Here is a 27,756-nt window from a genome sequence, read left to right as displayed (position 1 = left end):
AAGTAGTGCAAGTTGTTAGGATTGAGGTTTGCATTTTTTAGAGCTTGAAAAAAAGGTATAAAAATATGTAGAAATGATAATGTTGATGATGATTGTAATGGTGATGTTACAGTTGTGGAAATGGTGAGAAATTTGAATATTGAGATGGTAATGAAATGTTGCTTTTTTGGATTCCTTTTTTTCTCACTTCTCAATCTTTTCGGTCAATTGAATCTGTTCAGAGTCATTTGGTGGCCATCAAGTCATTAGTTTGGCTGTTTCATGAGATCCCCATTTTTAGTTTCAATATTTAAAGGCTGGTTAATTGGTCAGTTTGCAATGCTGTTGTCTTCACAGTTTTGTTCCTTTCATCGATTGAAGCAAAATTTTTGGTTTGACGATGAAAATTATTGCGAGCCTGTAAGTCGATATAACCGGAAAGGTAAATAAATTGGCTGCGCAAAGGTTGGATCTTCCTGTTGATTCAAGGTTTACATCGAGGTTTGCTGTATATTTGTGTACACAATCATGATTATAATCAGATATACATGGTAAATGATATATCTTATCTTGAGTATCATCATAATCATTGATATCAGGCTACAGAATGAACCTGGAAAGAGATAGAAAAAAAATTATGAATAAAATGGAATGATATTGTTAATTGTCGAAACGAAACAAGATTTTCGATGGTAAAGTTGGAGATGAAAAAGGAGGAAGAAGACTGAATATTAGTTGATATAATATGATGAGTTGATGATATTGAGTTTCGTATATTTTTTTATCTTGATTGTCATCAATTTTTTTTCTCCTTTCGTTTCCATTGAATCCATTTTTATACTTGACCAATAAAGATGAGTTCAGTGAAAAGGGCAATAATGTAAAGGAGGAAAAAAAACAAGTCAACCAATTTCCGAATGAAAATAATAATTTCATTGAGAAATACAAGTTAAACAGAGTAAAGTAATGAAACAAACAACTATCAGAATGTGCATAAAACAGGAAACTTGATATTATTATAGCTAATAAAAAGACCATGTTCATTGCCTATTAAATGTCCTTCACTTTTTTTTCATCGTCTCAATGATTCAAGTTAAAGAGAAGCATTTTTTCCATCATCACGTGCAGATTCCTCATTCACCAACCAACAACCACGATAAACAATACCCTGAGTATTACGATGAGTATAATCACGATGGAGCACATTGGAATCCATGAATCTTTCATGCTCTCGACAATCGAATCATATTTGCTACCAATCGTTGAATGAATCCATCATTTAAATTTATGTTTACCTGATGAAATATTGAAATGAAATAATTAGAAGAAGCAAATCAATAATCAATAATTATAAGAATCATAATGATAAAGACAATCATATGAAGAAGAAAATTATTCATTCATCAAAAGTTGTCATAAAAGTATGTTTTTCCGTCAACCTTTTTTGTACTAACGATTTATCCGTCTCAATTTTAAGTCTCAATGAAATCTGTTTTGAAAACTATTCAAAGATAGAGGAATGAATGAAACAAAAAGAGGAAAGAGGAAAAAAAAGATGAAAAAGAAATAATAATATTTAGTGTTTTTATAGGCAAAAGAATAGGTTTAGAAGAAGATGAGAAATGAAATGATGAGGAGGATGAAGGATGAAAAGGAAGAGGTAAAACCGAGTGTCTTTGGCACTTTTCATTTCCATTCTTTCAGGTAGTAAATTCCCAATTCATTTTTCCTTTTCACCTAACCTCTTCTTTTCCATCATCCTTTTTTCTTCTCTTCTTCACTTTCTCTTTTTCTTCAAGTGATTCAACCAGCAAATACTAACAAAAAAAACTATATAAATGTGTGTACATCTTCTTCATCATCTTCATCATCTTCTTTAGTCTTTTCAGTTTGTTTCTAGATTTTGATTTGAAAAAGGAAAACATAAGCATCTTCATCATCATCTTTTTTTCCTCTTTTTTCTGCCTTATGAAAAAGGTGCTAACCTAACTTGCTTTCCTTTTTTTCATCATCATCTTCAAACAAAAACTCTCTGAAACTTTTACTTCATCTACTTTTCTTTTCATCATCAGCTACTTCTTCTTTCCTTTGTATATTGTTCTGAACAGATTCTTCATCATTTACCTTCAACATATTTCTCATAGCATTTATACTTTTTTCTCTTGCCTTCTTAACCAAGTTTTGTCTCAAGTTTCCCTTTTATATCAACAAATTTTCAGAAGATGATTTTGATGATTTTTAGATGAAGAAAATAAAAAAGAATGAAGGAGAAGAGAAGCATGATAATGACGATATTGATGATCATGTTGATAATGATGGAAAAGGCAAGAAACTTGCAAGTTAATATCATGAGCCAGAGCAGAGTTTATCAGTCATGATTGCAATTCCATTGAACCTCAATGTTAACATGAAGTGAGAAAAGAAATCTGAAAAAAGAGAGGAAAAATTTGAGCAAAGAAAAGACGAAACTAATCTAAGGCTAAACTAGCTATGATAAAGTTGATGACGATGATAAAGGTAAAAGGATAAAACAGAGTTGATCCATATTCTCTTCATTTTTCTTCATCATAATCAGCAACATCATCTGAATCGGACTTCAAAAACAGAGATTTTCTCCTCTCTCAAATGGACACAAGACTGGCTTAGATATATTTTTCATACTGAAATGAGTAGATGATTTTGATGGCCTCTCTCAGTTATCGTTCACAGGGAATCTTTTCAGTTTCATTTTCATCTTGAAAGACAATAACAAAAACTGAATGTTATACTGATATAAAATTGTATTGTATAGACTTTAGGACAGATAACAGTTCAACTCAATCTTGAGTTACGTTTCTTCTTCAGCATCTTCCTTCTCACCATCATCAGCATTGCTATCTTCTTTTTCATCCTCGAAATCGTCTTTATACTGCAAGAAGATGAAGATATTCCCGCCCAGGGAAATCCGAGAAAATCCTTTTGTTTGTCTCCTCTAGGGATATATCACAGATCTCTCTCTCTCTCTCCAACCTGAATCACAAGAAAAAGAAAAAAGTGAGTTTAGTGAAAAGAAAGGAAAAGATGAGAAAGAAAGAGATAGTTAGAAGGGAAAGAATGAAGGAGTGAAAAGGGATTCAGAAGATGAAGATGACAAAGAGATTTTGATACCAAGTCCGTTGTTGGATTCAAATTCACCTACAAAACGTTCTTCCCTTGAGGATTTAGGTTTTCAATATTTACAGTAGACTTTATAATGCATTGTATATTCCGTTATTTTTGTTTTTTTGTCTCTTCTTCATCCTTCTCATCATCAAAATCATCCTTTGCCTTCCTTGTCGTCATTTCTTCTCCTCACTTCTCTTCTCTTTCACATTATTTATCAAGGCATATTTTGTTTTCATCCTTTTCGAGCTTGATTTTGATTCTTTCAAAATCTTACGAGAATCTTGAAGAATGTCGAAAAGGCAACCAACCATTAATTCTTCATCCTTCTTTATCTTCATCTTCTTTCTTTTTCTCTTTTCCATCCTTTACCTGGCTTACAGATTTTTACCTCATCATTGTTCATCTTCAATATCTTTTCAACATCAAGATACGTCATGGTTACTTTAAACTGAAAATATTTAATCTTCAGATTTATCTTCATCATCATTATCTTTTTTGCATCTTCTACTTGTTTTCATCATCATCATTTAAATGATGATAATGATCATAAATCATTAAATCATTAAATAATATTGATGATGATAGCTTCATGAGAATGTTGAATCAAGATTATAACATGGCAAAGTATAATTCAAGAGTTGCTTTGACTATTTAATTATCACAATTTTAGAGTCAATTGCAGTTTCTCTTCCGTTCCTAGATTAGTTGGTAATAAACTTGTCCACATGTTTGACAGGAAAAATATGAACAAGGAAATTTCAAGTTATCAGAAGCTACTTTCATTGTTCAGGATGAAGATGACAAAAATAAAAACCATTAATAAAAACAATCGATTTTCACTTGTTTTTTATCTTTGTTTTCATTCTCAATTGACAATTCATTTTTCATGATATATTTATCTGATGAGTTCATAAGAAGAGAGAGAGAGAAAGAGAGAAAAGAAGAATATAAAAGTCACAATAAAATGAATGTCATTTTAGTTGACTGATGGAAGTATCAACAAGGAAAAATACGACTAGATTAATGACATTTAAATCATCTAAAGGAACCAGAAAAAATATATCATGAGTAATTTGAGTTGAGTGAAAATCAAAAGGTCAACTGAAAGAAACAAATGAGAAATTTAAAAATTTACCACTAAAAATCGAGTCATGGATGAATTTTCGTCGTCGTAATATAACTAGATAGTAAATGGGCCAATAATTGAGTCCTAACTCAATGGTCTTTGTAAATATTATGATTCTAAGTGCGACCAAATCAGTCAAGTTTTCAAGCCATTGAAAATAATTGATATGCAAATATAAAATAAACGTTTCAAAATCTGTAAAAAGAGGGAGAAGAAAATCGTCATTACATATTTGGGTAATACTAATCATTGTGAAATGAAAGTTATCCCATTCTGAATGGGAAAGGGAAGAATCTTGAGACAAAATTACAAAATTGAAGGTAAAAAGGGCAAAAGCCACACACAAACACATACAAAAACATGGATAAAAGCAACACCTTAAAGCCAATTTAACCGTTCCTTTGAGTTAAACTAATACTCTCTACTGTTGACAATTTATCCATTCAAAATATAATAATCATTATGACCAGAAAGAGAAGCAGCAAAAAATATTAACAATTGACGAGTATTATGTATATTACATAGTTGATTGAATAGAAAGGACAGAGAAAAGGAAAGAGAGAGAGAGAGAGAAGCTGAAAGTAACAATGAACATGTACAAAAAAAATAGACAGGCAAAAAAAAGAAAGAATGAGAAGAAAAGAGAATAATATTAACCACACTGGTAATAATAATAGCGGATAAGATTAAGAAGGTAGTGAGCAAAATAAATGTCAATGGGTGCTATTGATGTTGTTGTTGGTGTCAATTGTAAGTTAGTAACCAAAGCAATCATCACTGACAGGAGAAGAAAGGGAAGAGATGATTTTCTTATTCGCATTATATTATTATTTTCTTCTTCTTCTTCTTCTTCTTTTTGAGCTTTAACTTGGTATTTTTCTGAAAAATGTTTGTGTTGTAAGATGAAGGTTTATGCGTATGTTTTTGTGTGGATGTGTGTATGCATATAAATATGTTATATTGTAACACTATAATCGATATACACCTATACACCTTTGTCGGCTTTTATCTGAAGAAAAAGAAAAATGATGAAGTTGAGTAAAATAGGCCAATACCTTTTGTATAATCTGCTGTCTTGTATAATGTAAAGAGAGAGAGAGAGAGAGAGAGAGAGAGAAGGAGGGAAGGGAGGGAGAAGTGGCCTTAGGGTCGGAAAAGGTAAGGAGTCCCATCAACTTAACTCCTTGAGAGTCTTTTGACCATCTTCTTGTTTTCCATCGTCATCAGCTTTTTTAGCGTCTTTTCCCTTTACTTGTTCGCTTGTTTTATTTTGCTTAGCTTTTCCTGATGGTTTAACAAAAGACGGATTTAGGTTCCTTTTTGTTTCCACTTTGTTGAGAGTTAACAACGCTCAGGGCGGATTGAGGAGACGCAAGAGGAGGAGGAGGAGGTCGAGGAGGGAAGGATAAACTCGACGCTTAAGCCACTTGAATATGAAAGTTGTTGGTTAAACTGGACATAACCTTGAAATGATCCAAGCCACAACGATGATTCTTGTTTTCACCTTTAAAAGTACAAGAGAAATTTAGGAAAATTAATATAAATGAATCTTTTTTAGATTTTTTTAAAGCAAAAATGTTTGAATATGAAGTATGTTAGAGGTTTGGGTTCGCTTTTTTTGTCAAAATATATACATTGATATTGATCATCATGAGATTATATATTTTTTTCAAACTATAAGCTTGTAAATTGAATAGATTGTGTGTGTAGTAAACCATGCAGACTGACGAGTAATTTATCTTATATGCATAATTTATATCAAGAAAAATGATGCTAGGTCTTGAATTTACAGAAGGTTGGAAGAAATGTGAACAAGTTGGAAATTCATGGAAAAATAAGCTAAAATAAACTATGAATAGACAATATTTTACTTTTAAAAAATAGCTAAGGAAAACGGAGAAGAATGATTTTTAAATTACAATAAATTCAATATTCACCTCATCTTACTCGTGTCTATCTTCAAAATCAAATGTTAATTGAATTGTCAATTTTGAAATGTATAATTTCATATCATCCAGAATTAACTACGGTATCTGAAATGAAAAACAGGTAGGTTAAAGTTTAAAGTAAACTGAATATCGTCTAATTGTAGTCATGTAAGTAATTTTATCTTTGAAGTATGGGCTAAGTGTTACATTTGTAAATTTAAACTTCAATTTAAAGGCCAATTATTGATAAAATAATTTGCAAAATAGCGGATTTATTGTTGGTTAAACAGGCTATTTGATTGTGAACCTTTTCATGTTACCATAAAGAGGGTAACAACAGAGGAAATTAAAAGGCTAACAATCGATAAGTTTACCTTCATATGGTTAAATAACTTCTTAAAAACTTACTAACTCGATTGCAGCGAGTATTTACCATAGGAAAAAAATATGCATACACAATGTATTGGACACACATACATAAAGAAAGAGAGAACAAAAGAGAAGCTTAAAGCCATTTTACAGCCACCAAAAATCATAATAGGTACAAAAATCTTTAGCTTTCATCTTTTAACATCGAACTGTAACCAGGTAAGGTTCACTGGATTTGAATTGAGTACCTTTGACTGTTGCCTATTTCACTGTTGAAGTGAAAATAAAATTGATTGCATTTAACTATCAATGGCTTACGCTTTATGCTGAGTCTCTTTCTCCATTTCTTTTTCGTCATTTTTTTTATTTGTTTCTTTCAAATTCACCAAAATTTGAACCACAATAACAAAAATAAAGTATATAAATACATAAGAGTTGAAAAGAGCCAATTGACCTTTTCAAAAGATTGGGAGGAAGAGGCAAAAGTGAAAGAGCAAAAGAAGGAAAGAGAGAAAAAAAGAAAGGCAAAAGAGTAAAAAGCAAATGTAACAAAAAAGACTTACCGTCTTTATATTATCAACCATGTTATCTTTAAGGCCATGTTATCGATATAACTATTGACACTTATTAGGTGACAATAACTGTGTGTGTGTGTGTCTATGTATACTAATAGCCTAGAGGCAGATGAAGAAAAGAAAAATTATAAAAAAAAGAAAATGTTCGCCAAATTTCCCGCTGATGTGACATAATCGTTTACTTACGCACTTCTGTGTTGCCATTATCGCCATTATTGTTGTTATTATGTTCATTTGGACATTATTATTTAAACATTTATCATTCTATCAATTCACAATGATTTCAAAAATAAGTAAATAGCTGTAAACAATTGAAATTGTAAGTAAAGAAAATTAAAACTCACAACATGATTTCACAATCAAAAAATGCTTTAACCTTACACTAGTTTCAAGGATATCTTTTTTTTGAATAGACGCCATCTACTATACGTAAGATGCTTAATAATACCATTGATAATATAGTAGACAGCGCTTATGAAAAATTAACTTATGCGTGAAAGATACTGATACTAATGTGAGTTATTGATACCGATACCGATACATCTTTATTTACTTAAGTTAAGCTTATAATGAGTGTTATTACTGTAAATTGTGTGCATTTATTTTACGTTAAATGGGTTATTTTATTGTAGGTGAGAATTGTTGATTTGATTACTTAATAATAATATACTAAAGACAAAACAAGTCACCACATAATGATTACCTTGTCTGTTATATGTTAACAGTAAACTTTGGTTAACAGTTATTCATAATGACTACTTTTAGGCTTACCAAACTCATCGGCTGATTATAATGGTAAGTATTTATTTTTTGCTGTTTTTAAGAGACTCGAAAATTTGGCCCACCTCTAATTAACTTGACATGAAACTTGGACCTTTTGTTTACTGTTCAGTTAGTTAGCTTAATATAAGGTGTGTCTACTCATGATAAGTAAATGACCAGGTAAACGCAGTATAATATGTTAAGCAGATTTTTACTGCCCCAAAGATTTTTATTTTTGTTTCATTCGCCGTGTTTTTTATGCTTAATCCGTATTTTTCTTTTCTCTTTCAGCATTTATCATTTCCATAATCTCTGTATCCAAATGGTGATTACTGGATGATATCTAGATGGTGATGATGATGATGATAGACATAATTGGATTATTATAGCTGTTATACATTTATACCGTCTTTAACCATGGTCATATTGGTATCAACTTACATGGTAAGCTTTGGTGTTATTTCAATTGGATTTTGTTATTCTTTTATTTCTTTCATGTTGCAAAGTGTTTGAGGAAATATCATTCTTTTTATTAGAGTTATGATGTTTATATAGCTTTCAAAGTTGTTGATTATTCTTGTTTCCATTCTTTCACTCATTTCTTTGCTTTCTTTTCTTGTTTACTTAAAATATCCAGTGACACTTAAAGGACGCCGAACAAGGAGAAGAAAGATGCTGAAGAGGTTAACCAGGGATAAATAATTTATGTATTATATAAACAATCTTGAACTGAGCTCGAGGGTTTTTCATTTGGATTTACACTTCGTTTTTGAGGTGGTTTTTCACTGATAATAGTGACTATATAAATATAACGACTACTCTTGAGGGAATTCCTTTTCATGTTGATACAACACTTTGTTGTTGTGATACAATTGGTCGTAAGAAAATTAATGTACAAGGAGATTGAGAATAGGACAAGATGATTGTTATAAACGTATCAGTATCACCTTCATATCATTCGATATCATTGTAAATGTTGTTTCAATTGTTTGATGAAGTACAAGTTGAGAGGAAAGAAATTTATTAAACATTTCAAACATATAATTGATTTGCGTTTGGGTTTATTTGCTGTTCATTGATTGTTAACTAATCAAATTAACACTCAATTTTATAAATTATTTCTATTTTTGCAATCTTTCAGAATCTTTCATATTTACATAATTTTAAATTCTAAATTTCATTTGCCCTTTCAGTGAGTGGTCGAAGTATTCAAATGCATCTGAGATGAAGTCACTAAACCATTTACCAATAACTCCATGATTGAGATGGTCGGATTGAATGGAATCTAGGCTAAGATTAATGTCTGGTTGTGATCAAAGTTAATTCAATCACAATTGAATGTGATATTTTAAGACTGGATCCAAACATATTGATATTCAAGAGGAAAGCAAAACAACGACACAATATTAACGCAGAGCAATTTTTCCCTTTCCTATGTCAATTGGTCTTTGCTCACTTGACCTTAACCCTGTTTCATTGACTTGATAAGTTAAAGAACCTGCCAAGAAGAAGATAATGATGATAAGTTGGCGATACCGGGTTAGAGGAATGGATATTAAAGGAAAAACGATGCAGAATAGATCGCAATGTAACAAAGTGACAGTTATTTTTCAGATCATCTGTATCATTTGTTACAAAAAGTACAAAAATCAGGAGAGAGAGAGAGAAATACCAAGAAAAAAGTGATGATTATGGCGAGGGAAGACGAGAAGAAATATCTGAGTAACTCCCCTTTTCAATCGGTCAATGTCTTTCTTTCCTCAAACTGGACTACATACAAAAGTCCATCCTCACAAGTAAATCCTCTCAGGCCCATAATTATCTTCTAATTCTCTTACAATTTTCTTTAGCTAAACTTACTTTTTTTCTTTCTCTTTTCAGTTCATCATCATCTTGTTGTTGCAGTTTCTGGACAAAAGGTTGAATCTAACTTTACCCTACTCTACTCACTCAGACCCATTTACTCACACTAGTGGGATGTGAATATACCTTTCAAAGTGAAATATTCACCTCCACTCAGGGGGTAACTCAAGATCCCAGGGCAACAACCAAGGTCACACAATACAAGACAATGTTAATAATAATACAACATACTAAAGCCCTGAGATGTTGAGACAGCGAAAACATGAAATAAATACAAAACTCCTGAATAAATGTATTTATACATGTACATCTATCTATCTTTGTACATCTCTACACCTCCCACTTCATCTTTTTTTACCTTTACTCAAAGATCATCTATCTATCTTTCCATCTCTTCTCTTTCTCACTCACCATCTCTTGCTAATTTTGTTGTTTGCAGTTTAAATATAATCAACATTAACCCATTGAGGACAAAAGGCTAAGCACAGGAAATTTTTCACTAAGAGATTTTGTCAGTTAACAAAATGCCCAATTATTAATGTCAATGCAAGTTTATGCAAATGCTAATTATCTGTATGATCAATAAGGTACATAACTTGCTCTATGAGTTACTCCAAATGAATGAAAATGTGAAACTTGAGCTGTTTCTCCAACTCCAACTCTTAATTTATTCAAAGACATTATATTGCACTGTCAATCGATTAATGTTTTTTTCAGCCAATTTTGATTGTCACTTTCAAGAATAATGGCGATAATTTTCAATAAAGACTTTCTATGCATGATACATTTGGATTGAATGATATATCTCTTATGGAAGCTTCAATAATTAAATAAAATGTCAATACAAACCAATGCATTTTATTCAAACTTACTCTTTTATTTTTAGTAAAAGTTGGTTTAGATAAATTTTTCAGTTTCATATTTCATTTTATCAAATTTCTTGACTTTACATGATTAAAGTCATTCGCAACGGATTTAACCTTTCAACCTAAAGAGTGATAATAAAAATAAGTGACCATTGGAAGTCAGATTTGGGAAAATCGGTTCTTTTTAGCAAATTAATCCATTGGAGAGTTGCGTAAAATTATAAAATGTAGATACAATTGAAGTTGAAACTTGTGATTGTTGACCTTTAATATACTAATGATACTAAAAAGAGTTACTGATAAATGATGAAGAATCAGGCTGTAATAAAGGAATAAACGAAACAAGTTGAATGATGATGATGAAAGGAAAGATTTGGTGTCTTCTAATACATCACACAGAATCCCAAAAAAAACAAAAATATCAAATTGGACCAGCTATAAATTTTCATCTTTTTTCACTAGTTTTTCTTGCTTCTTTTTTGACCAGTTGTAAAGTAAAATGAATCCACAGACTTGAGTTTCTCATTTTCAACTTTTTTTCCTTCATCTTCTTCTCATGACATCCTCAGGCTTATATCATTGAGCTGTTGTTCCTATTTTACTTCATCTTCTTCTCGTTGATTTGAAATATAGTTCAAGTTTAAACGAACTGAGCTCCACCAAAAAGGTTGAAAAAAAATCGTGATCTTGTATTTAGCTTCAGTCACAAGCTGAACAACGATACAGCTTTACTTGTACACTAAGAAAACTCTCAGCTGATAAATGACCTTTCTTTTCTATGCTTCATCATTTTCATCTTTATCTTCATCTCCTGCTTCTTCTTCACCATCATCATCTTGACTCCCTCCTTTTGGCCTTTCCTCCTTACCACTATGAATCTTTTAGTTTCTCTCTTATCTTATTTTTCCCTCTTCATTCTATTTCTTTTTATTTTTCTCTTCCTTCAACTTCATGTTTCTTGCTACCTTCAACCAAATCTTCATCATCACCATCATCAACAACAACAAAAACAGCAAAATCTTAAAGAGGCCTCAGTGGCTCACAAAAAAAAGTTATTTTTCACAGTGAGTTTCGCCTCATAAGACATTTTTCTTACCTATACATTTGCTTGTTTTACTTCATCTTCATCATCATCATCTTTTCACTCTTGTCTTCCCTTTAAGCTAGAAAAATACACGGAGGATGAATGTAAGTGTGTGTGTGTGTGCACATATCCTCCTCAACATGATGAATTTACCCAATTGACCAAGCCTTCTTGGTTAGATATCATTAAAAAAAAAGACAACGATGATGAAGGTGAAGGTGAGTAAAAAAGGGCAAAACAAGATGAAGATAGTAATAGTAGATCAAATTGGCAGTATATTAGTACGCATAGTAATGGTACCCGTGGCTAAGTTGACTTGAACAAAAATCAGGTTCACTCGTTTAACCCTTGTTGTCTCATCAGTTAGCCATTGTATCAGTTTTTATCAGCCATTTATGCTCTTCACCAGTCAAAAAGTCAATGATGTCTAAAGATCCCAAAATAAGATAGCCTCATTCAAATCATCATAGATCTCTGTGTGTGAGTAAGTATCATTTGTGAGTTTTTCTTGTTATCATCTTGTCTTGCTCTATTTTCAATCTTTTCACTCTATCTTCGTCTTCTTCTCTGTCTTCTTTTTCGTCCTCTCCTGATAACATCGTGTTGGCTTTACAAGTTAATACATCGTCTTTGGCGCCCATCATTATACTTGTTTCCTTCCTTCATCATCTTCAAGGCTTTTCTATCTCTTCATCTTTATATCGCTTTCCTTTTTTGTACTTTTTGTTTCCATCTTTCTTGTCATCATCGTCATTATCATCATCATTTACGTGGTCAAGAAACGCTCCATTTGTACCTATAAGATAAAAATAATATTTGCATTAATAATATACATTTAGCATAAAAAAAGGTCGACTTTAAGTTGACAGTTGACCAAAATGTTAAGATTTTTCAAGTTAATGAGCACACTTCAAGTCAGATAATACTTTGAAATAGCTATTTGACTCAAGTTACAATTTAACGCACCTTTCAAGATCAACTGTATGATATTTTGGTCAACAATTTACACAAGTAAAATTATTGCTAAGCTAATGCTAAGCCCTATTTTGATTATCATATCATCATTAAACTTGATTTTGTCAAACATTTATCCTCTTAGCATGATCCTATCTTTTCAAAATCATCAGATTATAAGAGAGATTAACGATCAACAGTTAAACGTTAACGTGTTCAACTGAAAACATCAACTGTGTGATCTGTTGATGGGTCCAAAACACCAGGAAATGTTGATACAACTTGCCAGGTTGATGGTATTGATGTGACTTTCATTAGGTTGAAGAGTAGCAAGGTGAACAAAAAAATGATAAGAGTTACACCTTAATTGCTGTTAGCGTCAAGGAAGAAAAAAGATGATTGTGATGATGAAATAAAATGTTGTTGACATTCATTTGTTCCCAGCTTGATTCATTTAATCTAATCTTCATACACATGTATCTCTTATTTCATGTAACAAGCAATCTGATGAATGCAGTTTACTCCAATTGATGTTACACAGTTTTTTGCACTTCTCTTCATCTTTCCCTTTCTCTCTAAACCTGCTGGGAGTAAATTTGGAGTTATTGTAACTATTCAATGATTTTTTAAGCCGGTTTTGCCTTGATTATAAAACCTTCCTCACTCCCTCTCCAAGTGAGGCTTCTTCCTTCCTTCATCTTCATCATTTTCATCCATTTATCTTCAACATCATATTTTGTATCTTCTTATTTCTTCTCTTGTTCATCTTTAACCATTTAGTCTTTCTTCCAATGTCTGTCTGTCTCTCTGGCTATCCATCTTTTTCCTCATCATCATCATCCTTCTTTAGTTCAAAAGTGTACCGGAAATTGCATTTCTTTCGAACTCGATCGTGCGCTCAATTCTGCTCCACTTCAATTGTTTTCAACCCATTTTCATTTCATCAATCCATCTCTGTCTTTAAATCTTTATTTTCTTTAACTTGTTTCTTTTCCTCTTTTTTAACCATCTTTTTCATCATTTTCAGCTTCTTCGTCGCTCTTTGCTTTTGCTGTTTTTTTCTGATTTTCAACGATTCTTTTCTTCAAACGCCATTCCATGTGATTCAATTTTAAAGCTGACCAACTAACGAAATCCAGTCCATGCTTTAAAGACAACCATTTATTGTTGTTTCCATTGATTATGTTGATAATGATGGCCAATAGATTGCTTCTTGTTAAGCTGATTCAAGCTCATTGTTTCCATCAAATTTGTATCCAATGTAATAATGGTGAATAATAATAATAACTAGTAATTTAGTCTATTTTGATATCCTGCTGGTTTAAAAGGAAAAGAATAGAGAAAGGTAAAGTAACAACAAAAAATATGCAAATTAGTGTTAAGATTATTATTTTCATCGGTCATAAGAACTGAGTTAGGAAATTGGCGTGTAAAGTAGATCTGAAATGAGAAGTGAAAGAAATTGAAACAACAAAAAATAATGAATAATAATGATGATATAATGTTGAAAGTAAAAAAGGTTAAATTATTGAATATGTATGGGCAAGATTATGCAAGTTCAATTGGGATATCAGATTATAGCCATTATTTTTGCTCAATCAAAAGTTTTAGGTTTTTCTTTCCATTCTCACCATTTAATCATAAAGACAAAATAGCATTAAAAAACGTCAAAATTATTCAATTATCGTCTTAAAGTTGAGTATTTTTGCAGCTACATTAACATTGAAATATGCACATCAATTTTGACTTATCAAAAGGCAGTTGCAAATCATTCATTTAGCCAAATATAAATGAATATCAATGATAAACCTTTTGATTGAATGCTTTAGTGGTGGTAATAATGATCAAATGTAACACATTGGTAAAAAAAAATATCTATGTATCAGTTTCATGCAATGATACTTTTACGTGAAACAAAAATAAACATTGTTGGTAATACTGAAAACCAACGAAAGTGAATGAAAAACAAGAGCTGAAAGATTAAATGTTATTAACTGTCATTAACCTTGAGAGTGTAATCATTAGTCATAGGAAGATGGAAACATTTGTCTTTAAGCTAATCCTACTACTTGCTTAATCTGATCGCTATAATCTTCTCACCAGACAAAGTAAAGTACATTAATCAAATAGCATTTTGAATAAAGTCAAGTTTAACAAACGATATTTACATTAGCAAGTGTTACAAATCATTTTGGGTTCATTTGATTGAGTAACGTTAGATGTGAGGGAATTTGCGAGTGAAAGTAAAAATGTTTGGCAATAAAGGGATAAATGAACAAAGCATGTGAATGAAGGAGTTAGAAAGAGACGTAAATGAGTCTAAGGTTCTGGACTGATGAGCTGCAATCGAAGTTAAACCTCTTCAAGTGAGGTATTGACAGGATGCAAAAAAGGGAAGATAAGGAGGATAAAAGGAAAAGTTGGTGGAGAGTCGAGAGAGAGTGGGGATAAATGAATAGGTAGTGGGTGAGAAATGTTTTGTTAGAGAAAGAGATGAGGGAGAAGGTGAATAATGTCGGTGAAAGGGATAGTAAATTCAGATTGTTTGGTTGGTTGGTTAGATAATCGTGAAAAGTGGCTGGAATATGGATTTGACATGTATGTGAAATGCTTACGGACGCCTTGATCACGATCTTATCCAATGTCAGTCCTACAAACACAGAAGATAGAGTCAGCCTGCGAATGTAAATGAAAGAGAAAGGTTTGGTTAAAGGTTAGATGTTGGAAATATGAGAATGGAATTAGAAAGGAGAGGGAAAAAAGGGAAACATTTTCAACATGAAATGTGTATAATACATTCTTGATGTGTACATTCTAATAGCTACATACAAGGTTAAATCATCTTTGATGGAAAAGTTAAGGAAGTGGCCCAAGAGAGAATCTAATCATTTGATTTGTTTCTTCTTTCTTTTATTGTTCATCTTTCATCGGCAGTCAAATCAAACTGACCACCTTCCGAGTTATCATCGTCAATTCCTTGTCAACAGCAAATTTTCTAGAGGTGAATAGAAAAAATTATCAAATTTGTTATGCCCAGAACACGAGTCTAATCATCTTTTTTTCACTTCAGTTTTTGCGTTCCTTTGATCCTAAAACTTCATGGCTAATCATCCATTTCCAGGTTCATCTATGTGTTGGAGGATTTCTGGAGGAAAAAAATAGAAAGAAAAATTTTCATCAGTAAAACCACAATTGAAACCTCATTTGGTTTCAACTTGAGCCCACCTGAAACAGTTTAACTGCAATTAGTCAGCTCTCATTAAGTGGTATAAATTGTTAAGTAATTGTCATGAATGAGATACAATTTACAAACAAAATAATTTTAAATGTAAGAAACTTAATATACTTTGTAAATGACTATGATGACGAGATTAATAAAAAAGGAAATAATTGAGGTAAATGATGATAGAGGAATAGAATGGAATAACGCACTTAATTGTGATTCTTATTCACGTGCAAGCAAATTTACTTTGCTTGAATGTTCCTTCACCATCCATTCACCGGCCATAATTATGACCTATTTTAAAGTTAATTATTGAAAATAACGTTTAAAAGCTGCGTAAGTTTTGAAACGATTCATCACTAATCAGGTTGGATCCGACCTCGTAAATGTACTTTGTCATATTCTTTATATGAAGATTCCATGGACAAAAATGATCAGAATTTGCAAGTTCTGTTACTCTTGACCTAAAGTATGCAAAAATATGGAGATAGCACAATGATATCCAAATGATTAGCTAATATCAAATTTATACCGCATGAATAAATGATTATAATGAAATTTTTATGGCCATAATACAAAATTATGTTAACTGTGTCCAATCCGATTTAATAGTGGGCAGCAATAAATATTATCTCGCCAGTTTCATCAAGCTTTCAAATTTACCAAGCATTTCGATATTCATTGAAAAGGAAAAATATTTCTGAAATAAAAAAGACTGATTGATTAAGGGAAGATAAAAGGAGGAAAAATATTAGGAAATAAGAACATAAAGAATAAAGATTGAAGAATGATCTAGATCGATGAATTTAACTTACCTTGACAATAAACTTCTCTATCCCCTTTGAATCTCTTGAGAATCTTTTCATAGTCTACCTTAATTCCTCGAGCTTGGGCATAGTAGGACATTAGTAGGTTTCCGATTGATAGACAGACAGATAGACAGTGCCAAATTAGACGAGATGAACAAGAGAAGGCAAAAATAAAGGCTACTCAATTCTTTTTTGTTTCTTCCTATTCATTTTCTCTCACTTTATCTACCTAATATTATTCCCTTTTCTTTCAAAGCTTTGGCCTTTTTTTGCGAACAAAGTTGATGAATTTTCCTACAGCAAACACATCACTCAGTCTTCCATCTGAAACGATTCTTGGACATGAAGACATTGGGAGATCTGGAAGTCAATAAATTGTATGGAGAAAGAAACAAAATGACAGTATCAAACTATACGATCAGATTGACATTGAAGTTGGTTCACAGAAAGATAGTTCAACAGTTTATATCTTGGATGACTTAAGCATGTTAAAGGAAGGATAAAACAGAAGCTTACCATTGACATCAGCTGAATATCAGGTTTGAAATAAAGTGTGTGTAACTTAATTCTGGTCCTTGCTTCAGAGTAAACCATTCGATATCGAAAAACTTTTGAAAAATCATGTAACACAGCTGTGAAGAAAGAGACTGGTAATTACCAAAGATGGAACAATCTTCTGATTGAAATATTGTTAATCAGCTATGAAAATTAACACTGATTTTAATGGAAATATTTATCATCGACCTGAAGGAGTAAACTAAGTTAAGGACGACAATTGAATTCAATTAGTGAAGATCAAAATAATAGTCGAAAGCTTACATACAACTACAGTAAACACTTGTCTTTACAAAGCAAACGTTACCCAGTTATGGCTCATCTTAAGTTTCATTGCATAATATAACGGCTCTCAAAGCTTTTTTAGCTTAGCCGTTTTGAATGCAGAATGTCTTAGTCATAGTGATTAACTCGACATACTAATTAATTATAGCTTAATTATATAAGAAGTAGTTGTGCCTATTCTTATTTTTGTCCATATTTTTCTAACTGACCGGAATCAATCTGATTTTTTTCTTTATGGTGAATTGGTGCAAAGTAAACTTTAAATACAATCCCTTTTGAAAGCCCGCCGAGTCAAGTTTGCTTATGCTTTAATAAAAGTCTTGTTATCTTTCCCCTTCAATCGTAAAATTGATTGTTTACTATTTTTTGTTTACTATTTTTCATTGTGAGTTATATGTTTATTGTACCATTTGAAGAGACATTTCAATGAATTAGTTATATATTTTAATGTTGTTGATTGGTTTTTTTATTTTGATGCTTGCCTAGAATGGATTTTGATTATGGATCCATTGAATGTAAAGTAATCAATCAAGCCAGTCTGTCAATCACTCATTCATTATATCTATCCTGAATGAAAAGGTATACAAAAAGGGCCATGGAGAAAACTTTTCTTTACACTATTTTATTTCATTGCTATTTAAGAATCGATATTTTTTAACTGTTTGTGTTGGTTTTCTGAATCTATGGATCATTCTTCACGCAAAACTCAGTTTTTTCAATCCGAAACAAATTTGCAATCTTTTCCAGCAGATTTGACAAAGATTGCTATTTTAGTAGTGGTAGACTTGATGATATTTAACTTGATGAATCTCAAGATACTGAAAGTTTTTTTTGGCCTTCACTGTATTTACAATATTGTTTTCTTTCGCCAAAGGGTTAACCCAATTGGTTTAAGTTATTGCACAAGTGAAGTCAAATTTATTGCTTACCATTGGAATGTTTCCGGTGATCAAATTTCAACCTTTATCTCCAATTATTGATTGGTAGTTTTATTACAATAATTTAACTGTTCTTTTCTTATTTGGTTCTAGGTTATTTCATGATCTGACCATTTTACCATCTAATATCTCTTCATTTCCACTACAATGCAGATTGGATGATGGACTGACCAACTGTGAACTCTCAAAGCAACTATGTGACCCTAAAACTATCTTGTCTTCTTGACCAAAATCTGATGATATGGTAATCTGATGAAGATGAAATTAATCGCTCTCGACCTTTACCATTTTTCCTTCTAATCTTCTTTCTCTCTGAATCTTTTTTCAACTCATTTTCCTTTTCTTTAACCTATCCATCCCCCAAACTCACTCGTTATATCAATTCCTTTTTACTGTTATTCTATCCAACTCACTTAGGGCTTGGAGTGCCATTTAATATTGCCAGTTATTCGCTTTTTTACTCACATCATTGCTCATATTACAGATCTAAGAGAAGGGGAATCTATCTATCAAATAGATGCTCATATTTATTTGAATCATATTGATCCGCTTAACATTCAAGTTAATTTTGATAAGCTTTGACATCTTCTGTCTCATTTTCTCAAATCTGATTAAAAAGGTTTCTATTTACTTGTCTTTCCTGTTTCTATTTTTCTGTTCTCACAACTTTGATTTTTCCCTTTTTCAGATTACTCAAGTATCAAGAATGTCGACAGAACTAAGGTAAAAATATCAATTCTGGTACCAATGATTATCTGACCATGTTAGCTACGAGTCACATTTAGATGAAAATGAGAAAACTTTGCAAGCCTCTTTTTTATTCCGATAACAATTTATATCATATTTCAGTTCATAAGCCACTTCAAATGATAAAAGGATCGATAAAATGTATTATTTTACTAGCTTTTTCAATATCAAAAAATGTTTCTAAAAAAATAATCAAAAAATACTCGAAAAAATGTCCTTTTATAAAGTTATCTTCTCTTCAATTCTTATGAAAAGTTGCCTTATATAATTGAAACTACGAGACTGGGCAAAGCTAAGCAACGTTACTTTGAATATAATTTATCAGAATATGGTTTTCCACAACAATTTATGTTGTTAGTGTTTTATTTCAATAATTAATCTTTGGACCTTAGCTCTTCTAATCACTGAGCTTCTTTGTTCAAAATACTTGCCTGTTTTCGATAGAAAAAGTGAATTACTTTCTCTGCTAATTCATACATTTTCAGCCCTTAATAAATCTGCTAAAGGTTATATTACAATGAATTATGGTCAAATTAGAGTTTATCTGTTTAGATAAAACCATCGATTTGATCTAAATTCTATAAATCTAATTGGGGAAAAATCCCTAGAAATCTAATTGATAGTATAGAGTATTATCTCTTGAAATTTGCTAGCTACAACAAGGTGAAAAATATTGAATAAAAAAGCTCGAAATTTTAATGTTTAAAGGTTAAAGTAAACCCAATTTATTTGAAATGATTGCTCATTATACTTTGTTGACAAAAATTATGGATTGGTGGTAAAACATGATGAAAAAACGATGAAATTGATGACGTGACTTTGATGGACATAAATGATTACTATTTCAAATTAATAACTCTTTTAATCCTACGTATCATCACATCAACGAAATTGTTATCCTGTAAGAAAAGAAGAAAGAGGAAATAATTAAGATTCCACGACAAAAAAAAGGAAAGTATTCTAAAAAATAAACCATAAATCTATGCATACCTTAATAGAGTTTTGAATTTTTGAGAAAAATAAATCTGTCGCGATTCCAGCCGATTCCGCTTTCAGTTTGTTCACTTCAACTCGCTGTTCTGGGCTAACTTCCAATGTGTTGAAGAAAAGGTTAAGATGTTGCCAGACTAAATAGAGACAAGCTTCTATCATCGGGACAAGTTCTTTAGAGCTCGGGCATTTTTCAACATTCTCATCGATAATTAGAACCAGCGAGCCTAAAGTTGGTGGATCAACATTAGCAAACGATATACGATAATTCCAAGTTGGAGATAAAATGGTGGTCAATTCTGAAAAAAAGATTAGAAAGTTTTGTTTCAATAAAAGTGCATTTCTTGATGAAAAACTGTCGATATTGCTAAAATTTCTTACCGTTGTGAGAACAAAGTTTAACATAACCTATGAGAATGTTGGTTACTATTTTAATTTCACTGGGATCAATAACTCCTAGATAACTATTTAAAAGACACATGAAGGATCGCTGAAGTGGCTTGTTAACAAAATGAATAAGTTTTGCTAATAATCCAGTGATCAAAGTCAAGATAGTTGTACGTTCGAAACTGTTTTTTATAGTAGGTGCCAATCGAATTATATCACAGAGTACGGATGAACGGGCATTCAAAAATTGCGAGAACTAAGAATAATAAAAAAATAATTAGTCATTAATTGTGAATATTACATCAGCTTGAATAAAGAAATGCTTACATTCTCGAAAGATTGGCGATCGTTGGTTGTACATAGTATCATCATTAACCGCAAAACAGAAACAAACATTTTGTAACATATATCACTCTGGTTAATAAGGAAAGGAAACATTTCAAAAGATTCGAGAGTTGATAGAGTTTCAATAACACCAGCATGTGTAACGATACGTACTCCAGTCGCGTCAGTACAAATTTTCATCAATAAAGCCTAGAATATTAAAAAATGTTAAAAAGATATAAGTTAAAACTCAGAGTTATTCTTGAATTAAAATTAAATGAGATGATTAGAATGTTTACTAACCATTTTAGAGTCAAAAGCATAAAAAGCTTTACAATGGACGTCAAATTTATGGCCGAGAATTTCTTTGTCATCATTGATTAAACTATCAACAAGTAATTTCAATGTGCCATCATTTGAAAGATCTCGAGCCCAAGTTAATTCACTTTCACTGAGAATGGACATGGCAAGAACTTTAGTAACTTCATGACCAGCTAAAATGTCTTTACATAATTTTTTCAATAGACGAGAACCAATTTTGAGGTCATAAAGAAAGGCCGATGGGAGAAGGCGATAAAGGTGTAATAAGGTAGCGTAAAAGTTGACTCTAGCTCTTTTGTGTTGATTCCATAAAGATGTTGAAGTTGTCGATTCAAGTAGATTCATAATACCTCGAGCAACTCCACCAATTTGATTATTCATGGCTGCTTCGGTCTTGATAGTTGTTAGCGCAGCAGATGAAAGTAACATGACTGATGAAATTGGCGTAATTAAAGTGGCTACAGTTTCAGATGAAATAACTCTTGATAAAAGTTCTTGTAGTATTTCCATAAGAATACGAGGCTTAACGGGTTGGGGATAAATTTCCAGGCACTTGACGGAGATTACAGTTTCAACCAGTTCTCTCCAGCCTTCAAAGTAAAGATTATTATAATTGAGCTGCTCTTGTGAGGCATTGAGTGCCATGGCATATTGAAGAATCATTTGAATTTCGTTCTGGATCATGTTAGTTTGAACAACTCCAAGTTGCAATCCAACCATATTAACTTCAGAGAGCAATTTTTGGTGAAGAATTTTTATATCGACCACATTATCAGGAGGAGAACTGCATTCAGAGAAGGTTTTCCAGAGTTCATTAGAATCAAAAAATTCCCATTGAGACATTTCTGGATGTTGATGTTTGAAAATCATATCTGTAACAAGATCAACTAGTTTCTTGTCACCTTGTTCTCCAAGAATCTTTTTAATATACGAATCTCTATTAGATTTCAAGTTATTTTCAGCAGTAGTTTTCAATTCGATGGCCAGTATCCTCAGAAACCAAGCAAACTCCGAAACATTTCTTCGGTTTAACCATTTTCCGGGTTTAGCTGTTCGTTGTTGTTGTAGATTATCCAAAAGATTATCAATCAATTCATAACTTGTACGCAGAAAGCGAAGAACATTTTCAGATACTTCAGCATCATTACAGAGAGTATAAATTATTTCCATACAAAGGGCTCTCTTTCTAGGATTACCGTCCTCTTCATCCAAAAGACCTTTTATCGCATGGAATGAATTAAAAGTTTGACCCAAAGTTCCAGGAAGACGTAAATTGCTTTTATTACGATCGAATCCTAAAATTCGATGAGAGAAACCATAAACTCCAGGAAGAGCATCTCTTTTGGCGCAAGCTAAAATGAATTTTAAGCATTCAATACATAATTCATCTTCACCGTCATCATCCAGGCAATCCACAAAACCGTGAATGAAATAATCTTCATGATGCTCACTGAATGGATGGATCTGCAGTAGCATTCTTTCTGAAATTTGATGATCTGATTGGACTAGATTTTGAAGTAATCGAAGACTTTCAATTTGAACTGGTATTGATGGAAGTGAAATTACCTTAATTAAGGTGGCAAGTCTATCTATATTTCCAGTTCGATGATTAACATTGGAAAAAAGTGAAGCAAGTGTGAGAAGCATGGCTGAAGGATATCCAGGAAGATTGTGTATGTTTCTGATGAAATCATCTTCTTTCAAGGCAACAAGGTTCAATAATTTTAATCCGTTAAGGATACACTGTTCATATAGATCAAAATTTTTATTCTGATCTGGTTCTACTCCTCCGCCAGACTCTGGGCCAAACATGTAAACAATATCTTCAATCATCTCCATAATACAAGTGAATAAAGTATTTTCTTGAAGTATTTGCCACATTACAGAAAACGCGGCTTTCAGACCTGGGACATCTTTCAGTGGATCAAATATTTCTAATATGTCACACAGAATGTAAAGAGAATTTCTCTTGATTGTCCAATTCTCTTCAGGTACTTTGTAAAATCGATGATTACATTTCAACAGAATTGAATTGATGATAAATTCAGTGCAGTCAAACATAGTAAATTGGTGAACAGGCTGGCGATTGTATCTAACATGCTTGATTAAAGAGTGAGTTGCTGATAGAAAAGCGATAGTAATTGGATATTCTTCGTTCCTTGGCTCAATATCTTCTACTTCTAATGCAATTCCACTCTGCCAACTGAGTTGACGACCAGTATTCGCAAAAGTTGAAGTGGCTATTTGAGATTTTGGAAGTATGATGTCCATTTTTATCCAAATTGTTAATGCAACAGAAGCGGTGGTATTGGCAAAACCAGCAATACAAGATAAAATTGCTGCTTTTAATTTTCTGGGAACAGGGCCCATGAGAAGACCAACTAGAGTTGGAATACATGAATATCGTTGATTTTCAGCGATTGATACACAACAATTTCGATCCTAAAATGATATGAAAAATCTTGCAAATTAATTATCGAGATTCTGAAGAAATGAAAAATATATTTACTTACGTTTTTAACTATATTTTCTAAAAGGTGTAGAATGGAGCACAAAATCTCTAGATCAAGTGGGGAAAGATTAACGGTTCCAAAGCTAGCCAAATATCTAGCTGATGATCCATAATTGCTATTAGAAGACATATTTTTATCGGAACCAAGTACACCAAGATAATTATGAAGGACAGAAAAAAATTGGTCCAATGAGAAGAGTGACGTTTGATTTATTCCAGGGTGTTTAAGAAGGTTATAAACATGAAATGGCGAGGTATTAGCGAATGAGGCAAATAAGTTGAGGATTGGGACATGAAGCACTTGAGGTAAAGATGAATCAACCATGGATCTGATAAATTTTCGGAATGCAATATATTTGGGAAGCAATCTGGACTCTTCCTGTGAAGTATTCCATATCTCACTAGAAAATCCAAAATTATCATGAGAGTAAACTTCAGCCATGAGATAAAGCAACTTTTCCAAATTTCGGGATAAATATCGCGGAGGTTGAATGTTCTCAGCCATGTGAACAGCAATAATACGACCACTTTCATCGCCTTTATCTCTAAGCTCTTTGATTTTGAGAGGGAATAGTGCGATGAAATCAGATAATGCGTTATGTAGCCAGACAATATAATAACGTTCTTTATAAACATGGGGATTTTGAGCCAAAAGTCTAGTCATTGTTTCAAAAAGCTTCTTTTCTATTATATCTTCATACATTTTGTCCTCTTCACCTTCCAGAACGGTCATGCCTTCAGTCAGAAAAAGAGATAAAGTTTTGTAGGCAATGAGAAGGGCAAATTTTATAATCACTTGAAGTCCTTCAACACTGAATTTCGCTGTTTCCAAACATTTATGTATTTCATCGAAGAGAGTTTTATGCTTGGTGACAAGTGTTTTTGAAATGGCAGGATCATTTTCATCATATGTTCTCAACAAAGAGGTGTCCATTACGTAAAGTAATGACATAAGAAGAGTTGTCCCAATAGCATCCAAACAGCCATTCGAATCTAGCTCACATTTCTCTGAGATTATTCTCAAAAGATGCTTCAGTTCATCTTGACTAAGAGTTGATTGAGCAGCAAAGGAAAAAACGATCTGAGCATAAAGGTGTTTAATATCCTTTATGATGGTGTAAACATGTTTCTTATACTTTCCAGGTCCAAGAGCCTTGTTGATGAGAAGCTTGTCGTACTCACTGCTTACATCAAATTTTTCTAAATTTTCAAGACATTTTTGGATGATGTTGCCATTCTTGAGTTCACCAACAAATGTTTCGATAAATTTGAGCGCATTATCATCGTTTTGTGATGACATGAAGGCCCAAGTTCTTCCAGAAATTATATCAACCAAAAATTTCAAAGTAGACAATAATACTCGTTTGGAATCATAATACAATAAAACAGCTATTGGCCCTCGAGTCATACCAGGGTATCTTGTTTCATGTTCTGAACCCATGATCAACAGTTCAAGTGCTATAAGCTCATTTAGGTCGAACATATCTGACAGCAGAATGGCTTCATTCACGACCTTTTCAGGGATGATTTGCGTATTCTTTTTATCATCTTGAATGAAAGTAATTCCATCTTTGGCAGATTTTTGGACTGCTTCACGATGAGTAGGATTACGAGGCTGACATAGATAACAAATAAAAATATAAGAATGGCTCATGTGATAATATAATGAAGCATGGTGGCAATAATGAAAATACTTACCTCATTGGCGAGAAGTGACATCAGATCGGGCTTATGGCACTGTAAAAGCTGCTCCAATTCTTTGATTGATTCATCGGATTGATCTGTTCCGATTCTTGACACCACTGAATTTAGACGCTTCAAAGAACACCAGTAATTATCAGAGCCTTTGGAACAAAAGAAAAATTGTAAAATGTAAATGCCAACCATATAATTTGGAAATGAATTTACTTACCAGTGTGAACACTATGTTCTGATAAGTTCCTTAAAGGCATGATTAATTAAATTTCTTTGATTATTTGTTATTAAACAGACTAATAAACTATGATAAGTGAGCACAAAGAAATAATTTACCAGGTTGAGTAAACCAAAAACTAAGCGGCGGCGAACTGAAAGGGACCGTTACCGTAATACAAACTGTTACCTTCTCTCTATTTGACACGTGTTTTGAAAATTTGTATAAGTTAAATTGTTTTATATTTGAAATGAATTATCCATTTTAAAACTGATTCAAATATTTTTAATTTGGGGTTTATTTAAAAATACAACTTAATGAAAAAGCGAATAAGAAAATGAAGCGAAACTTTAATTTTTAGAAGAGATTAAAAAAATGAAAAACTAATCATCAATTTTATTTACGTAGCCATTTCCAGTTTTATTTTAGGATGAGGATTATAATCAAGGACCTCGAAGTCTTCAAATGTAAAATCATCAATTGATGTAACTTTCCTTTTTATCTTCAGCTTGGGAAATGGTCTTGGTTGTCGAGACAACTGCAAGTAATGAAAGAAAGAAATTATTTAAAATTTATCATGGCAACAAAATCTCAACAAAATTACCTGAACTTCAATTCCCTCAACATGATTCTTATAAATATGTGCATCACCAATTTGATGAATGAACTCTCCAGGCTCTAAGTTTGTAACATGTGCGATCATATGAGTTAAAATAGAGTAGCTGGCAACATTGAATGGTACTCCTAAACCCATATCTGCTGATCTTTGGTCGAGTCGACAGGACAATTTACCATCAGTTACATAAAATTGAAACAAACAATGACATGGAGGCAATGCCATGAAAGGAATATCTTAAAAGAAAAAAAATAATCGTTAAAGACTTTTTATGTCCATGATGCAGAATTTTTTACCTGCAACATTCCAAGCACTAACAATAAGTCTTCTGTCGTTTGGATTCGATTTGATTTTTTCAATAACATTTTTCAACTGGTCAATACCTTGACCAGAATAATTTGTATTTGCATCAATATATTTGGCACCCCAATGTCGCCATTGAAACCCATAAATAGGACCTAAATCTCCTTCTTCTCTATCTGAGAAACCAACAGAATCTAAAAATTCTTTCGATCCATTAGCATCCCAAATATGAACTCCTTTTTCTTGCAATATTTTGCTGTTTGTTTCCCCTTTAATGAACCACAGAAGTTCCTCCAACACTCCTCGGAAAAAAACACGTTTAGTTGTAAAAAGTGGTAAACATCCATCTTTTAAATTGTAACGATTTTGGATGCCAAAAACTGAAATGGTTCCAACGCCGGTGCGATCTATTTTTGTTGTGCCTTTTTTCAAAATTTGGCGCAAACTTTTTAAATATCCCTCCTCATCGACTTCTTCAACTGGCATCTGAAGGGGATGCAAATAAAGTAATGGCACGAGATGTTAAATAAAACATAAAGCAAAAATAACACTCACTACGTTAGCAAGAAGTGACATCAGATCGGGCTTCAGCCCTAATAAAAGCCGCTTCATATCTTCAATTGATTCATTGGACTGATCTGTCTCGATGCTTGACACCACTGAATTCAGACGCTTCAAAAAACACCAGAAGTTATCAGAGACTGTGGGACAAAAGAAAAATTGTAAAATGAAAATGCCGCACACATATTGAGAAATGAAATTACTTACCAGTGTGAACACTATGTTCTGATAAGTTACTCAAAGCCATGATTAATTAAATTTCTTTGATTATTTTATACTACACAGATAAATAAACAATGATGAAAGAGCACAAAGGGTAAGGCATAAGAAGTGCTCGTCGGCTCACTTCTCTTCTCCTTAGCCACAACTAGTTTCGGCTTAAGCCGAGTAGCTCATTAAAAAACTTAGAATTTAAGGGTTAATTTTAACAATTAACTTTGTTATTCACGGAATTGAAACATAATAAAGGAGCATAATGTAACTATTCCACAGGCTTAACAAACGTAAGTCTCGTCTAAATTTCAGTTTTGCTATATTCAATGATTAAATTGATGCAATTTCAAGTCATTACAATGCATTAATGAACAATAGAAGCTGTTCCAACACTTCTCGGCAAGAAACGT

General features: G+C 32.2%; 3 protein-coding genes and 2 long non-coding RNA genes across 25 annotated transcripts in view; 1 reads left to right on the top strand and 4 right to left on the bottom strand.

The window, feature by feature from the left end:
- The window catches only part of Lim1 (LIM homeobox 1), a 52,774-nt gene extending 45,146 nt beyond the window's left edge, over window positions 1-7,628 (bottom strand). For 2 of the 20 annotated variants that reach the window (XM_089266914.1, XM_089266932.1), the window contains exons 1-7: window positions 7,308-7,533; window positions 7,110-7,220; window positions 6,187-6,282; window positions 5,305-5,753; window positions 4,259-4,444; window positions 1,147-1,274; window positions 188-592 (exon numbers count right to left, since the gene is read on the bottom strand). The gene's annotated coding sequence lies outside the window, so the exon portion shown is untranslated. Of the gene's footprint in view, window positions 1-110; window positions 593-1,026; window positions 1,275-2,838; window positions 2,989-3,511; window positions 3,572-4,258; window positions 4,445-5,304; window positions 5,754-6,186; window positions 6,283-7,109; window positions 7,221-7,307 lie in introns of all 20 variants that reach the window. The other 18 variants (XM_089266925.1, XM_089266916.1, XM_089266915.1 and 15 more) reach the window with 18 other exon arrangements.
- LOC107371855 (uncharacterized) overlaps window positions 1-27,756 on the top strand; it is a 135,597-nt gene that overhangs the window by 54,453 nt on the left and 53,388 nt on the right. The gene's annotated exons all lie outside the window — the stretch shown is intronic.
- LOC107371427 (uncharacterized) lies at window positions 13,084-16,017 on the bottom strand. The gene is made up of 5 exons (XR_003083935.2): window positions 15,876-16,017; window positions 15,716-15,795; window positions 15,480-15,645; window positions 15,266-15,326; window positions 13,084-13,966 (listed from the first exon to the last, which is right to left on the bottom strand). It is a non-coding gene; the product is annotated as an uncharacterized LOC107371427 (long non-coding RNA).
- On the bottom strand, window positions 16,450-17,526 carry LOC149094120 (uncharacterized). Its single transcript, XR_016198287.1, has 4 exons — window positions 17,199-17,526; window positions 16,912-17,042; window positions 16,689-16,760; window positions 16,450-16,588 (listed from the first exon to the last, which is right to left on the bottom strand). It is a non-coding gene; the product is annotated as an uncharacterized LOC149094120 (long non-coding RNA).
- Nup205 (nuclear pore complex protein Nup205) lies at window positions 19,901-27,454 on the bottom strand. 2 transcript variants are annotated; one of them, XM_089266913.1, is made up of 8 exons: window positions 27,341-27,454; window positions 25,440-25,585; window positions 23,743-25,356; window positions 21,212-23,671; window positions 20,912-21,118; window positions 20,579-20,840; window positions 20,198-20,496; window positions 19,901-20,106 (listed from the first exon to the last, which is right to left on the bottom strand). In XM_089266913.1, exons 1-8 carry the CDS (start codon window positions 27,378-27,380, stop codon window positions 20,047-20,049), a joined length of 5,088 nt encoding a protein of 1,695 aa, XP_089123039.1. In that variant the 5' UTR covers window positions 27,381-27,454; the 3' UTR covers window positions 19,901-20,046. The 2 variants fall into 2 exon arrangements, with proteins under 2 accessions (XP_089123039.1, XP_015794994.2); XM_015939508.3 differs by lacking the exon at window positions 27,341-27,454 and adding an exon at window positions 25,654-25,751.

Source organism: Tetranychus urticae, chromosome 2 (genome assembly GCF_039701765.1).
Source record: "Tetranychus urticae isolate SD_2017Ah chromosome 2, NJAU_TeUrti_SD_1.0, whole genome shotgun sequence".
Lineage (NCBI taxonomy): Eukaryota > Metazoa > Arthropoda > Arachnida > Trombidiformes > Tetranychidae > Tetranychus > Tetranychus urticae.
Note: the sequence above shows the minus strand (reverse complement) of the source record. Positions and strands in the feature narration are given on the sequence as shown.